Genomic DNA, 16,873 nt, shown 5'->3' on the forward strand with positions numbered 1-16,873 from the left:
CCATTTTCTGCAACCTCCTTCCCCTGCTCTGTAATCCGCTCTCCAGCTCGCCTGAAACACTCTCCTGGTCTATCGTCAACTGGCCATACTACTACCTTCCTGGCACAGCCTTTTATTCACCCATGTTCCTCCCCTAGGCCCTCTCAAAGGCATGCTCTACTTCCTTATTATGTTTGCTTGTTGGGGACTGGGCACCTCTTCAGTGTGTCTCTACTTTAGGTATGTGTCATTCAATTCTGAAGGTATCTCTTGTTCTGCTGACTAACCATCTAAAAGGCTGGTCCACCATCTTGCTTTAGAAATAGTCATACATGTGTGCGAGTGCTGGTCAGGGCTCCAAAAGTGGGCCTGCCACTACGTGTTTGTCCACCTTATCTCTAACAACGCTAGCAGAAGTAGTGCTGGCCATACCTATGCGATATAAACATTTCTGAAACTGTGGTTCCTGTATTGAAGGACCTACAGACCTTTTCGTTTTGCTGCCACTCTGAAGTATTCTGTACACCAATTCTTAATAGGCCAGAGCATAGTGTGTTGAAGATGTGACAATCACCTGTCCCCTGTCTGTAGTGTGTCGAGAGTACCCAGGGAATACTCTGCACCTCACCAAGACCCCACATCACACTGCTGGTTTTGGCATCCAGCTCCTTTGGTACCCCACCAATCAACTTAAGGGTCAGGCCAGGGACTTCATAGCAAGTGTAATCTGGAGGCTGTTTTCACAGGCATTTGGAATCTTTTCCTGATGAAATCTTGCACAAGCTGCCTACTACAAAGAGGTGTGGTTATTCCCTAGTCACAGCCCAATCATGAGCCTCTGGTAGAAAAAGAAAGTATACTGAGTCCTCCCACTGGCCATCCTCATCTTCTCCATCTCCGTTTCAAGAATTGCACATTGAAACACTGGTGTATAGGTGCATTATAAATAACCTATCAATCAATCCAGCCATATGGAACATTGACTTAACCATGTATCCAACATTCTCCTAAGATATCATTCGCACATCATGCAGCAGCATTTTGCAAGCAGTCGTGTAAGGCTAGCAGGAGAAGCAGATTTATAAAACCAAGCTATAAAGTCTTCCTTCCTTATGAATCTCTTTTCCGTATAAACAACAACCCTGAAATGAAACGCAACATATTTCGCTCCCACAGACGTACAAACCCAGACACACCAAATGCATTCACATGCCATCTCAAATTTCCAAAACCATACGACACATTTGCTAGCACTGCAGTCATTCCATCACTGCTGTTGAAACCCCAGGCACACAGGGGCCACACAGCATGGAATCAAAGGGAAACACTTCTATCTTTTACCACCCTCCAGGAACAGGACATGACATACCGAGCTAGGTAGCTATCTGCTCCAAATCTACAGTACACACCACAAAGTGATGTTGCATCCGCCCTTTGAGTGCAACCTGAGGCATGCTAACCTATACAGCCGTCCACTCAGACAACATACTAGTAATACAACTAACCCTAACAGAGTTGAGGCAAATAGCACACCTATGTGCAGAACAATACTGTGTCCCCAAATACTTTGTCACCAAACACAACACGCATCTAGACATGCATCAACTAAATCATACAATCTGTGACATCAAACACACATCACCCCAGGCATGCATCAAGAACCGCATGCATCCACATCACCAGACACAAGTACCACTCAATGCTACAAATGTGCACCAAGAGGGTGTGAGATACCACCTGGAGTGGTAAGAAGTACGTTATAATGTCCGAAAACAGTCTAGAAATCCATGGATAAACAAATAGCTAACCTACAGCTGCACCTATTACTATATTGATGCCTATGCCTACGCTGGGGTAATTAAAGAATCCTGATTTTACAGAACAAATAGTGTTCATGGGCTTCCATACACCTGAAATACCACCACATAAAAGTTAAACCTAAAAGGTCTGAAAAATCTAGATATTGGAACAACTGGCAACTGCTGTGTACCAAACCTGACACCAAGTCTACCTTCACCGCACTGCAATGCCCCTAATCCAGACATCACTATAAAGGGCCCCGACAACCTTACCAGATATTAGAAAACCACAAAAGAGAAGCAGCACACCCTTTTCGAGCCATTAGTGGCTCGTCAGATCTTATCACATTTTTACGGGTGCCGGGGAGAGAGAAAATGACTCTGGTATCAACAAGTCAACTATATACTGAAGAGAATGGAGTTCCTATTGAAAATAGGAACTCCCGTCCCCTGCACACCTTTAGGTATTGGAATATATCCAAACAATTTTCTGTGAGTTTACTTAACTTGTCCCAACAAGGTTTCAAAAGTTAGTGTCTATGCACCATAATACTTTGTACTATTAATGTATTCATTTCCCAAATCCTAACCCAGAATGAAGGAAATTATAATTTCACATGAACAATTTAGTCAAAAAGAGAGAAATTTTACTCAAAAGAGATTTTTTATCGAAATGTATAAAAATTATTTGCATAGCACTTTTGAAACCTTGTTGGGACAACTTAAGTAAACTGACAGAATTTTTTTTGGATATATTCCAATACCTAAAGGTGTGCAGGGGACGGGAGTTCCTATTATCAATAGAAACTCCATTCTCTTCAACCTTACCAGGTAGGCCATATTCACAACAGCCCTGTTTCACATGACCCCTGGAATTAGCCTGTGGTTGTTAAGCACCTCAGTGCAATTATTGGTAGGTGACTGAGTCACGTTAGATTACTCCCCACTTACCAATTAGTCCAAAATCTCATCAGTCCGGCCATGAGCCAAAGGTTCCCATTCTAGTTGACCTTGTAGCCTGTTCTCTGTTCTGGGACATTCAAGGGAGTGTAAGCACATCACTATCTTCATCCACAGCTTAATGAAAGGCCCTTGTTTTAGACTTCTGGGTCGCATGTGAGGAGATCACATATGTGTCAATTTCGACCTCCTAATTACTGCTATTTGATTTAATTATGCTGGATGTCATTGCTCCTCTTGGCCTCTTATACACTTGCTCACTCCATCTTGTAGGAGCCTTATTCATTGTTAATTGTCCAATATTTCGGCTTTTGCAAATGCTTTCTTCTTCTTTAATCTAAGAGAAATATGTCTCACGTCCATGGCTTATCCGTCTGCCTCCCTTTGTGCTTTGCAGCTATTTTTTTAAATAGCATCCTTGATCCCAGGCCAACTGAGTCTTCTTTGTTTTGCACACAAAGCTAATTCTCCAACGTCTCCTGACTCTGCATTCCTGGTCTGTTTCTGAGGTAGCTGAATTGTATCTTTGCATGAGCCGACATCCATTTTCCTATCATGGCTGTCCTTGCCACGTTATATTTTCCTCTATAGCAAGTTTCTATATGTCTCATCTACCTTGCGTTGCAGCGTATTTGGTTGTATAGAATTGTTCAAGTCACAATTGCTCGAATGACAATTGACCTTTTCACAATTGACTGAATAGTGAAGGTCAATTGTTACATATATGCAGGGGGAAACCCCCCGCAACTCCCTACCCACCGCAAACCCCCCACCAAATATTGTTTCAGTATGTCCTTGTATAGCTTCTTTATGACATCACTCTGCCCACATCAGATTTCACGCAGCACTACATGATATCCAGTGGTGCATGCTGACATCCTTACGCTCCTTCAGTGCAATGATACATTCGATACAGTTGTCTGAGTGCATATTGTCTCTCGTACATTTGATGCAGTATAGGCATAACATATGGAGTCCCATATGGGGCCCTTCTCTTGCTGTTCCAGTATCACGGCGCTGAGGGAGCGGGAGTTAGGGATAATGCGTCCACCTGCTCCTCTACACCCCAGCATTGAGGTCCTGAAGCCATTGGTGTGGATCTACGTTTTGGGGCATTAGAGCACCAGCTCCAGTTAGTGCCTTGGAGTTGCAAGTGGCCAAGTGCAGTACAAACCAATAAGAAAAGGCAAAACACATTGGACCTCGTTATGACATTTGCCAGTCTGGAAACAAGGGTGCCGGTAAGCTCACCGGCACCCTTGTTTCCGGGCCAGCAAATTACAAGTTTGCCTGCCTGGGCTGCTGCACCCAACAGGTCTGATCCTGCCGGGTGCAGTGGCCATGGTAGGCAGACTCTTCATGGAAGCGCCGGCACCGTTAGAAATGGTGCCGGCGCTTCCGTGAACCCATTCCTGTGGGGACTCCATGGGTATGGGGAACAACATTTACCGGCACCTAGCTTGCCGGTCCGACAGGACTTGTAATGTCCCGTTGTCACCGGCAAGCTAGGTTCCGGTAAAATGTCAGGAGTCTCCGGCGGCAACCCGCCGGAAGCACCGGCAGGGTTACCGCCGGACTCGTAATGAGGCCCATTGTCTATAGAGGGACATTGCCAATGCCACCTTAGGATGGACACTGAGTCATGGGGCGACTTGAAGCAAATATTGTGCTGATACATTTCACACTGTACCTCAATCTTCTCAGCAGCCTGCACAGGCTAGTCGGGAACCTTAACAATGTGATGCTGATGCCCTGCAGAAAGGTTCCACTTGAGAAACTTTCCAACACTTTCGTTTAACTTTCCACCACGTTCAGTGGGGGCAAAGTGTCATGTTGCACTCTTCTCATGAAGAGTAGAGAACAAGCATTGGCCCGCAACCTGAAAAATCCTATTCATTATCACTTGCTCCAAGACGGTTGCCTGAACATAGCTCTGCAATCCTGGATCGCCGTGCTGCTACTGTTGCACATGGAGTGCAAGAGGTAAGGGCTTTTCACATAAACAATAGGCAGTGCTCCCAAGCCCTCAGTGCCTCAGCCACGAAGCACAAGTGCCCAGTGTTGCACCTGCAGACGCACTGCGCATGGCTGCTGCGTGTGTAATGATGTGTTGGCTGCCTGCCCTTTTGGTACCGGCAGCATAATAAACATGAGGACTGTAAGTGTTCAAAGTGGTTTTATTTAAAGTGAAAGACAACCCCTCATAGCGATGGGGCAAGTTAGGAAAGTTCCCTGCCTAACAAAACGAAAGATAAGGGTGCAATCGGGTCCAACATAAAATGTATTTTGTCTGAATCCTAAACAACTAACTCGCCTTACCACTTTAGAAAAAAAAAATAACCAAAAGGAAAAAGGGAGGCTTGCATAACAGCCTCAGTATGAGCATCTGCCTGGCCCAACTTGTAGTTGCCTAGCTCCCAGTCCCAAAGTCCCTTTGAAGTACAATGGAATATTCTCTGCGATCTTTGTATCGAGTTTGTGGCAAAAAACTATAATAATGTTCTGTATGGGTTTCAGTCTCCCTTTGATAAAAGAAAAAAAACTGTCTCTGATTTTTAAATGTTCTAATCCCTCCAGGATTACTTGAAAAGACACTTCTTGCTTTCTTGGTTTTGGGACTTCCCAATGTCCTGTGGCTCTGTGGTCAATATCTTATTTTCCAAGTACCAAATTTCTCTTAAGGTGTCTAACCACTTGGATACTACAGCTCCTCATAGTTTCTTGCACTTTGGTATCACTGCTGCAGAGATTATCCTTTCTTTCTCTCTCAGTGTAGGACTTGTATCTGTCCTTTGATACTCTAGTTTTCTGTTTCTGCCTTGATACATAATGTTCGTATCTTGTTCGCTTTGGTTCAGTGGTGCTGTGCACCCGTTAGCGTCTCTTAAGCTTGTGTGCGATTTGTGGCAATTCCAGCCCTGAATTACAGTGTTCGTATTTCTTTCACTCACGATTAGTGTGGCTGAGCGCCCGTTACACTCCCTTGAGTTTTCGTATCTTTGGCGGCTATTACAGCGTTGAATTGCAGTGTTCTCTATTCTTTCACTGAAGCTTAATGCGTCTGTTATATTCTCTTGAGTTCTCGTATTTTTGTCAGCTATTCCAGCCTTCAATTACACTGTTGATATATCTTTCACTCAAGTTGAGTGGGGCTGTGCGCTCATTACATTCCCTCAAGTTCTCCTACCTGTGTCAGTTCCGGTATGCTTGGAAGCCAGCAGTCTTACAACTCGCTCACATGTACATGTTGGCAACGTCTGCTTCCCCTGTGGATTCTCTCCTGGCAGAAAAGGCAGTTGCTGAATGGAGCTTGGGACCGCAGACTCTGTTCCACTCTCGGGTCTCGGCATCTTTGACTGGGCACCCTCCCCACCGCTGCCCCTCAGTGGTCACGCCACCCCAGAAGACGGTTCTCTTCTCTGCTTCTTTTTACCTTTAAGCAGAGCCTCCTGCTCGATCAAGGTGCCTGCTGTCCAGTCTCCAGCTAGCGGCTCTCGCTTCCCTCATGCCTCCACTGGCCCTGTGGCTCGACGTTGTTCTGTTCCTCCAAGAAGTCAATGCGTAGCACTTGCTCTCTCTCTCCTCCATAGGAGTCTCTCTCCTTATACACGTCATTGGAACACCAGGTATTGTGTCCATCTTCCTTGTCCATGGTCTCTAGGCTCCATTTAGCATTACCTTCAGCCAAAGAGTCAAAGAAGGATCTTTGCCGAATATAGCCAACGTTTTTCAAACATCCATATAGGCAGAAAGAGTGTTTTGGACAGGGAGTTCCTTGGTGGAATGGGAGTCCTTATCCCCAAGATGGGAGTCACTCCCAGTGAGGTCCCACTTGCCCAGATCCCTATGGAGGGTCTTGTTTAGTGGGCTCACTTCCCTAGCCTAAAAGGGGATTGCTCCCCACTGAGGAGACGGAACGAATTGTCCAGATTTGTCACAATGCCCACATTTAAGGGACATTTGGCTATCGGTCAGATCCATGATTACAGACATGATTGGTTACCCTAATTCTGACTTCCCTGAAATCCTGCTGTTAGAAACTTCAACGGGGGAGCATGAGGAAATGTGTGGTGGAGACAGAATCGTAGTTCATAATCTATTATTAGAAGTGGTATGGTGCATTATATCTCTGTGCTGCAAAAAGGACCTTCCCTGGTGTACAATGTTGCTAACCATATCGGTTCATTTTGACCATTTAAAGAATGACCCAGATATTGAGCAGCGCCCTGGGGAACTTTCAGACAAACTCTCTGGGCTGGCTCTGTCCAGCGAATGGCTAAGGGAGATGTTATAGGCCTCCACTGTCTACATGGTTTGAGAGCCATAAAGGGGTTTGATATCGGTTTCTGAAGTTGGAGTCAAACGAAGTAATTGTGCGTTTCCTTGCCATCTCCATGGATTTCCTCAGAACGCAAGGAGGTTGGAAGGAGAATGTATCTGTTCTCTTGAATGCAGTTTCTATTTGTAAAGAAATAAATAGTGTGTAAAACAAAAAAGGAATGTTTTGTTGCTCAGTAGCCAGAAAGCACTGCTGGCAGTGGCATCGTAGAAAAGTGGAAGATGGATTGAAGCAGTGGTGGACCGGCCTACAGGGACCTCTGCAGATTTCCCAGTGGGCCTCTACCCCACAGGTCTATTTTGTGTGGTGATCCTGTTAGTCGGCGCCTCTTACCCTCTCTCCCAGTCGCCCATCACTTACACAGTGTCATATAGGGACACTTTGCAAAACATTTCCAGGGCCTCTTTTGGTTCCCACTTTGAGGGAACATATTTCACATCACACTGATGTTTGTACTGTTATACGTTTCAGCTGTCACACATTTAGTTACAATGTGTTTTCTTCTGTCTGCAGGAGGGACACACAGACCACCACGAAAGAGACGACGAGCACGAACAAGTCCACGAGGAACCCCAGCAACCGGAGGAGTACTGACCTAGCCAGCATCGTGGACACTTTTGATTTTGTGTGGGAACTTTTCTTCCAGAAAGAGCAAATGAGTGGCATTAGACTCAACACCAGTCACTCCCAATCTGCCATTAACATTTAAGTGCTGTAGCGAGTGCCAGGAAACCCACTGCGTTTTTTTACCCCGTTACTTTGTCAAGGACCGTTTGCAGGAATCGTCTTTCGACCCCCGAGCTGGGGGCACGGAGAGCTACGTCACTGCAGCTGCCACACTTGGCTGCCATAGATTTGTCATGCTTTTTATTTTATTTTATTTATATTGGAGCTTTTTCTCAGTTTGCCATCTACACACATCTACTATGGTAATTGCTGCAAAATGTTAAATACGGGCGCCTACTATGGCCAAAGGAAGAAACGCTATGCTTACTCAGCGTGTCCATGAGTCTCACGACACAGTGGCCTTGGAAAGTGGCACTAAAAAATGGAAGAAAAATAAATCTAGATGTAACGAAAGTGGTATGCGTAGCAGTATTGGTCCGGGGAAGCTGGCATCCCTCCCATTGGACTAACCGTACATATTTGGTAGAAGTTATTGTAGAGTTTCTCAGATGTGTTCTCTTTCAGGAGCCCAGCGCTAGGCCCACCTACTGAGACTCCTTTGTTGTACACAAGGAATGTGCCGGAAGAGATGAGGCGGAAGAGGTCATTTGGATGTTGTTCTGTTCGGTGCTGGTACAAGAGACAGCAAACCCCAAGACTTGTAGCGGAACCGGTGATGCAAGTGGGAAGGATCAGTGCTGACTTCCAGAGCATGCGTCCATCAGTCGAAATGTATGTTGCCTGAACTACAGCCATCCTCACGTGACAACTGTTCCCCACAGAAAATCACTACTTTGTAACACTTAGAAAAATTGAGTGTAGGAGCGGAAGGAAAATGATAGGACATGTCTTGGCAGCTATTAAGCCTATTTTTTTTTTCCTTTGCTTCTTTTATCAAAGTTTCTCATTGCAAGCTGCTTATTTATCAAGGAAATATTTTGTGAATATGGCCTGCTGCGAAGGCCAGCCATCCTGCAAATAATGGTGTTTTTCCCATGTCACAAAAATATGAATCTGGTATTTTAATACATGCATTCCTTTAATGTTATTTTGTTTTACTCCTTCTTTGTTTTAACCTAACGCTTGTTAGCTTTTGTCACTTCGTTTCCTAGACCGAAAACGCAATGCTTTGACTGTGTGATATTGTTATCGCATAGCCAACAGAAAATAATATCTTCTTCCTCCATTTTTAACTTTTTTTTAAACAATAAAATACTAATTAAAAAAAAAAGACAGGGTGCGGATTGCTGCAAGTGCCCAAATGCAGGGGTTTCATGTCTGCTTGGAGATTCTGCAGAACGCACTTACAGTGCCTTCCAAACCTAAACAGCTGGGCTTCTACACTTTGCATAAGCTTCACGAGAGTGGCAGCAGTACAACTATTCTGGGTTCCATGTGTTAAAATCGCGGCAAAAATGGCTGTTTACACAAAAAATCGCGGCAAAAAGGCTATGGTTTTGCCGCCGCACTACATGTAAAGGATGCGGGGGAAACCCTCGCAACCCCCAGACCCATTGTACCATTTACGAGGAGCGGGGGACACCCCTGCAACCCCCGCTCCCCTTAAATGGTATAATGGGGTACACCTTTACCAGGTCAAACCACGCATTTTTGCCGCAATTCTTTGTAAAGGCGACATTTTTGCAGCAATTTTATTACTGCATACCCTATTGTGGTAGCATGCCGTTGGAGCATGGCAACCTCGGAGCAATATGCCCACAAGGGTCTCAGCTCGCAGCACCCTACACCCGGCAATGCTGACACTAAGGAGGAGTGGGCAGTGAGGTACGACAGACACTGTACATTCATGAATCTGCCAAGAGTGTGGCACTGACAGGAGTAAGAGTGTGTGTGTGTCCCCTGTGCGCCCTGCCCTGGCATTCTGCTTGGTGACGCAATTAATGTCAGTGTTTGAGTCTGGCACCAACCTTCCATTGCACTGAGCTGACTGCACTCGTTTTTACAATGATCCACTGCTATGGGAAACATGTGAAAACGCCTTTTCAGTACAAACCCTGTGCAGGGGCTGCAACCTCTGGCTTTCAAGATGTGCTATTCCCATTAATCCTAGCCAGCTAAGAAAACGGTGAGGGACCCTGGGAGTTGTAGTCTAAAACATCTGGAGAGTCACAGATTGGAGACCACTGTCCCATTTCAAGTATGTCCAACCAGAACTCAGCTCATCGACTAATTAAATACTAAAATCCAGCCAGTTTTTCCGTTTAACCATAGTGAATATGTTTAGGAAATAGGGAATTGCAGTAAATTTGAGTTGTGATTATTTGCACATCATATTTATTTGGTCTTCCTGTCACTGACCTGGATTTTACTCTTTGCTGGGTGAGCGAGCACAGCCCTGTATCTAACCCTAGAAAACCTGACCAGTCTCTTGGGTAGTAAATTCGGTCCTGCTCAAGCAGCAGCATACCAACCTCAGTAGCTTCAGCTTTGCACTTACACTTGGGATTCAAAATGTTAAAAAAACAAAACCTTCCGATCCAAATGGAATCTCATACAACAAAGATGCTCCTGTGAAGGTTGATGTGGCTCGCTGTTTGAGTGTGTTACCATAGTAACTAAAGAACAATGATTTCAGTACTAGTTAGAAAAGATGTTCGACATATTTCAGTATTCTGTTATGGTTTTCATATGCATTCGTAATTACTACATAGTACACCATAAAGCTTTTGTTATATAATACGTGTAAACTGAAAGGAATGTAAACATATGTATTGTTAATTATAAATAGTTACGTAATTAAGTCATAATTAGATGCAAAAAAGTCTTATGCAGATGTATCACACTCATTTTACATTATCCACAAAATGTCGCATGATAGAGTAGGGGTTTTTGTCTCTGAATATGTGAATAACCTGCGGTTATCTTTTTACATATTTAATAAAAAAAAAAGGTATATGTTACAAATCTGTCTAAATCTATAGACTGTGCAGAATGGTTAAACGTTGTAATTCTTGTCTAATTTATGTATAAACAGTTTCATTATGAAGTCGCAGTCCAGAGCAATTTAAAAATGGCAGCTGTTTTTAAATGAAAGTGCGAAATGAGTGTTGAAAGCTATGTACATTGTTTAGGAGCTTCTTCCCTCCAGGAAACGATCACCTGTATCACTCCGATAAAACAATCTCAGGATGTGATGGATGAAAATGTGAAAATAATAAAGTGGAGATAAAAAAAAAGATTGCAAAACCTATTTCAGTTGCAAACAGCTAAGCCACTGTAGTACATGTTGAAATGTTGATGCGATACAGGAACAAAGGCTTTGAAAAGATTGCACAGGTTGGAAACTCGTCAAGACATTTCAAAATGGGGTCCCACCATGCTGGAGGGCCGATGCCATGCACTTAAATTTGTTGTGTTTGCTCAGTTAAAGAATATCTGAATTTGGATGATTCCTCTGCTTTGGCATGTGTTTGATAGTCTGGAAAGATGCCATACGGTCCCAAACTACCTTTCCCAGGAGTGCATTACTCATTGAGAAAGTGACCAAGACCATCAATGAGAGTGGTCTCTTTGGACAATAGGTCCATGGTTTCAAGCATACTTCTCTATTGTCTTTAACAAGACCTCAGTTGAGCAGGGGCGTAGGAGACAGGACATTTCTGGGGGTTGGGGGAACAAGACACAGCATAGGGGCATTATTACTGAAACAATCCTCTCGAACCAAAAACAAAAGCTGCAGGTCTGAGTGTCACATTCCTCGAGCCTCCATACAAATGTTTATTGTAAAACACCAAATTATGCCAGTGTTGTAAACATAGTTACATTCGAATTTAAAGTTTGTCCACAAACTGCAAAATCTGCTAACTATATACATGCATTTTAGGTGGCTTGCGGTGGCCAAGTGCATGGCGAAGGTCATGTCCCAGGCACAGTAGCCAATGGCCAAGACTATAAGCCATGGCCAGTGGCCACTTCAGTTATCTTCCAGGGGGCGCGAGGCAAGGTGACCACTGGCTATGGCCACTGGGTTTTCCCAGTGGACACTACAGTTGGCATAGCGGTAGCAGAGGCATGACAGAAAGCCGTCCCAATGGCCAGTACAGAAGCATTGGCAGCTGGGACAACGAGCTGGACAATGGCCAATGACATAGGTCATGTTCAGTAGCCACTCCAGGTGACTCTGGAGGAAATATGTTTTGTTGATATACCCTGCAATTCAATTAGTCAATTGTGTTGTACTTTTTGATGGTGTAACTGAAAATATGTTTTGACATCGTATTTTAGGTACAGGGGAGAAAACTACAACCTCGGCATATAGGTTGTTACAAAGGGACACTCAGCAGAAAAGTTAGGAACTTTTCTGCTAAGTGTCTGGAGGAAATGTGGCCATGGCCAGGTGCCTGGGGGAGAAGGGCCTGGAGCATCTGCCGTTGGCCATGTCTAGTGGCCACTCTGGATGATTTGGGGTGGCCAGGGTATGGCAAATACCATGCCATAGACTGTCTGGCCAAAGGCCACTGTGGGTTCAGGTAAGGCAGAGCAAGGCACAGTGCAAGCCGAGTGGGCACTGTTTATATGATGGCTTACATCATTAAAACGACTAAAATAAAAAACCGAGAAAAACGTTTCTCCAGCATGGGGTCTTACATGTATTCACATGTTCAGGAAATGTCCCCGTTGTCAGGCTGGGAATCCTCTGTAATTGGAAAGCAGTTTAGCATTAAAGCTAAAAACTGCTTCTCACTTCTAAAGTCTATTGCTGTCACTTTGGGTCATACTGCCCCAGCCAATGACATCTTCTGATTTTTACTGCACTTTTTCGGGTTGGGAGTCCTTGTGGTTTGCTCCCTTAAATATCGATAACTGTTTTCCTATTTTTGTGAGAAATCATCTTCAGTTCATCCTTTCATTCACCGTTGTGACTACCGGCGGTGGGGACTAATTGCCGGATAATATCTGTTCCATCGTCGGATCTCCACACCGTGTGTGGCTGCTAGTCTATCGTCGAACGGACAAGTCCTGTCTGTGAGAAAATCATTGACGCCAGCTGCCAAGCACAAAGATTCATCACAAACCTTGCTGATGGACTTGTCAGCGGCTTCACTGTCGACAACCTCTTCATTGTCATGCGTCTTGTGTAGGAACCAGTCAACAGCTACACTGTTGAGCACTTAATCCACCAAGGCCGTTACCCTGTCGATGACTACCCCATCAACGACTTTGTCCACGAAGACTGGCTTTCTGCCAAAGACTTCGATCTCGTTGACGACTTCATCCACAGAGACTACTGCCTTGTTGATGGGCTCATCCACCGCAGTCACCGTTGCCACAACGACTACTACCACTCTTGATTGTGGCCCTGCAGCCTAGGCCTCTGTCAGCGGTACCTGCTCCGGTCCCGTCAGCAGCAGCACCAATACCTGCACCACAGGCCCCAGTGATTGCCTCGTATCCTAGGTGCGATAGTTTGGAGAGAGAGAGGTGCTTCCGGCTCTCGCATTCCTCCGAAGATCCATCAAAGCCACACCGGTCTTCACACTGGCTCTGTTAAATCCACCCAGGGGGTCACCCCTGGTCCCAGTGATCCAGTCTTCCAGTGCTTCTGAAGAGGTCCTACCATAGGGATTTTACTCCGACCAAGAAGGCTGTCAGGTTGCACCTGATTGCATTCTGCCGGTACCTTAAAAAGGAGCTCTGCCATCTCAGCCGATTAGCCCTTGGATTCTTAACCCAGTGCGGGCTCCTGTAGCACCTAGAGATGTGTCAATGGACATTTTAACCAATCTCCACACATTGGTGTCAGAAATCCAGCAGCGTCTTCTGTCTGCACCCATACCTGCTCCAGCAGGGAGTCCTCCAAGGCCTTTCCGGGCCCAAATGACACCATCTGGTCCACGCCCAACAACCCATCTGCAATTGCCGGTTGCAACTCCACCTGTGGTGGAAGAGGCAGCTCAGAAAGACACTGATACCGATAATATCACGACCCAAGACTCAAATGGGATGGATGAATTTGATGACTACGTTACTGCTGATGGGGTAACCTCCTGACGTCAAGATTCCCTTCAGGGGTACTCTGCCAGATGAGTTTGGTTCGTTTCATACCATGTTCAATGCTGCAAAGCTATCCACCCTCATTCCTGAAGAAAAGAAGAAGGAAGGCTTCCATTTCAAACAGCGAGAGTCCTCCAGGAAGACTATTGTTTTGGGCTCCCCATCTGGTTGACATTTTGGAAGCTGGCCTGTTGGTCATGAAGACCCACTAGCACAGCCCTTGCAAAAAGGAAATGCTTAGAGAAAAAGTACTGGGTCCGTGCCTCAGATCCCAAACATCACCAGACTCTGTGGTCTCTACTGCAGCTAGAGAAAGGTCCTCTAACCCATCTTCCTCTTCTATGGTTCCTCCTGATCAGGAAGGTAAGAAGTTAGATGTGACTGGGAAGCGCATCATCACAACTGTGGTGTCTACTATCAAGCCTGTCAACGCATTAGCCATTCTCTCGAGAAATGACAGAGAGCTTTGGTATAAGTTGGGCCCCATATTTGACTTCCTCCTGGATGACAAGAAGGCCAAAGCCCTGGCTTTGTTCCACAAGTGAGAGTTAGCCTCCAACCATATGATAACCATTGCCATGGACATTGCAGATTCAGGCTTTTGGCAAATGGCCAATGGAGGGCCCGCCGCTGCCAGGGTTGGCTCAAGGCTAAAAACATCCATCTGGATGTGCAGACGAATATGGTGGACATGCCATTTGATTCTGATAACCATTTCAGGAAGGCGGTCGACGACAAACTACAGTCCATAAAGACAAAAACTGAAACGGCACATTCGTTGGGCACTCCAATAGAGAAGGCCATCCTTTCTCACCTCTAAAGAGAAGGTCTCAAGGTCCTCAGAAGGGTAGACTTCACCCTATCGTCAGCCCTCCCGTTCAACCACCTAGGAGGCATATAGGGGACCTTCCCAAACCTAAAGACGGGGAACCCAGCGGCGCCGCGCTGCAGCATCCAGAACGCAGGTGCCAAAGCAATCATGACCTGCCCCAGGACCTGTGTCCTCACTTCAGCATCCCAGTGGGAAGACGGTTATCACAGTTTGTAACCAGTGGTGCAACATCTTAACACACAAATGGGTGCTCAATATCATCCAACAGCACAAATTCCAAGACAAATGCCCTCACATTCCTCCTGTCCTCAGACAAGAGCAGCACGTAGCGCAGCTACTTAAGGAGGTTCAAGCAATGTTAAACAAGGGAGAAATAGAACCAGTCCGTCTGCACCTCTGGGGCCCTGGAGTGTACTCAAGATACTTTTTTATGCGAAAGAAGTCAGGAGGGTGGCGACCCCTTCTCAACTAACGGCGCCTAAACACATTTCTCAAGTCTCAAAAATTCAGGATGGGCACTTTGCAGCATGTGCTCGGCCAGCTGAAAGAAGGAGATTTCCTGGTGACCTCCATCTTGGAGGATGCTTACTTCCACATCCCCATTCATCACAAACACTGGACGTTCCTGCATTTTGTTGTTCAGGGAATGCATAACCAGTAAAAATCCCTACCATTTGGGCTAAAACCAACCACAAGGGTGTTCACCAAGTGCTTAGCCCCAGTGCTGGCACACCTGCATCGCAAGGGCATCTGCCTCTATCCCGATCTAGACGTTTGGCTGATCCGATCCCGCTCTCACGCACTGGCAATCGAGCACACAGCAGAGACCACTCAGGCTCTAATTTGTCTGTTATTCTCAAAAAACGATCAGAAATCCAGCATAATACCAGAACGCACTATTTCTGGCGTCCCGCCTCAGCACACTATCATGTCTGGCGACTCCTTCGAAGGACAGGACGAAGGCCAACCTGGGAAAGGTCCAACAGCTTTCGGCAGCTCATGTTGCAACAGTCCGTTTCCACAAGTCCCTGCTAGTGAGGATGTCCTCGTGTATCCATCTGGTGCCCTTTTGCAGACTACAGATGAGACCCCTTCAAGAGTTTCTGGATGCCTCCATGCCAAATGACAGCAAATCACAGGCTCATGGAACAACAAGATCAACCACAATCCGACCTTCCATCAAGCCTGGCATTGGTGGTCCATTTGCCCTAATTGCTCACAAGGCACTTCCTTTCAGACCCCTGCCCATCAGGGGACAGTCACTACCGACATCTCTCTAGAAGGTTGGGGTGCCCACATGGGCTAGCAGCACGCCAGGCGACTCTGGCTTCCAGAGAAGGAATTGCATATCAGTGTCTTAGAACTGGGGAGGGGGGGTCTTCTGGGCCCTGAAGTCCTTCAAGCCACAGCTCCAGGGGAGGGTGGTCCATGTCTTCATGGACAACTCAACGACTATGTTTTACATCGGGAAACAGAGCGAGACTCCCGCTCCCTTTCTCCCTCGGGAGGCACAGAACTAGTGGCACTGGGCCATCACTCAGCAGATGTTCCTCGTTTTGTTTCACCTGGCAGGCTTTCACAACACCCTCGCAGATTCGCTCAGCAAGGAGTGGAACTCCAGCAGACCCAAGTATCTCTTGTCTTCAGCATGTGGGGTCACTCAAATCGACCTTCTCACGATGGCAGCCAACTCCAAATGTCAGAAGTTTGCCAGCAATTATCCTCAGAGCAAGAGTCAGGGAGTGCATGTTACTATATGCATTTCCGTCAATGCACTCAGACAATTCTGCTGGATTATCCTCATTGCAAAGGTGTGGCACTGGCAGATCTGGTATCCAGACCTTTCCCATCTGTCGGTGGCTCCAGCCATCAAACTACCTCCTCTTCCAGTCTTCTTCTCTAGGGAAGGAGGGTCAATTGTATACCACAACCCTGAGTCACTGAACCTAGTGGCCTGGCTCCTGTAGCCCTAGAATTCAGGCACTACTCGATACCTCTGGATTGCAAGAATATTCTATCAACATCCACAGCTCGATCAACACTTTCCTGCTATAAGCACAAGTGAAAGCGCTTTACAGTATGGTGCCATTCACAAGGGATTCCTCCACTTTGAGTCACAGCCCAGCAGCTTCTGCTTTATCTGCTCCTTCTTGCTAAGTATGAGCTAGCCCATGCATGTATCAAGGTGCACCTGGCCGCCATATCCCGGCATACTCGGGCTCCTGGCAAGTTTTCCCTGTGGTCTCACAAACTCGTGAAAGAATTCCTTAAGGGCTGTTAAGG

At 46.0% G+C, this 16,873-nt stretch overlaps 1 protein-coding gene across 3 annotated transcripts in view; it reads left to right on the plus strand.

Moving 5' to 3' along the window:
* MAPRE2 (microtubule associated protein RP/EB family member 2) overlaps positions 1 to 10,704 on the plus strand; it is a 984,616-nt gene extending 973,912 nt beyond the window's left edge. The window contains exon 10 of one of the 3 annotated variants that reach the window (XM_069621019.1): positions 7,591 to 8,974. In XM_069621019.1, the coding sequence (XP_069477120.1) occupies positions 7,591 to 7,671 (81 nt within the window). In that variant the 3' untranslated portion in view covers positions 7,672 to 8,974. Of the gene's footprint in view, positions 1 to 7,590 lie in introns of all 3 variants that reach the window. The other 2 variants (XM_069621020.1, XM_069621018.1) reach the window with 2 other exon arrangements.
* Positions 10,705 to 16,873: the final 6,169 nt, after the last annotated feature.

Source organism: Ambystoma mexicanum, chromosome 5q (assembly GCF_040938575.1).
Source record: "Ambystoma mexicanum isolate Mex_15411 chromosome 5q, UKY_AmexF1_1, whole genome shotgun sequence".
In the NCBI taxonomy this organism is placed as follows: domain Eukaryota; kingdom Metazoa; phylum Chordata; class Amphibia; order Caudata; family Ambystomatidae; genus Ambystoma; species Ambystoma mexicanum.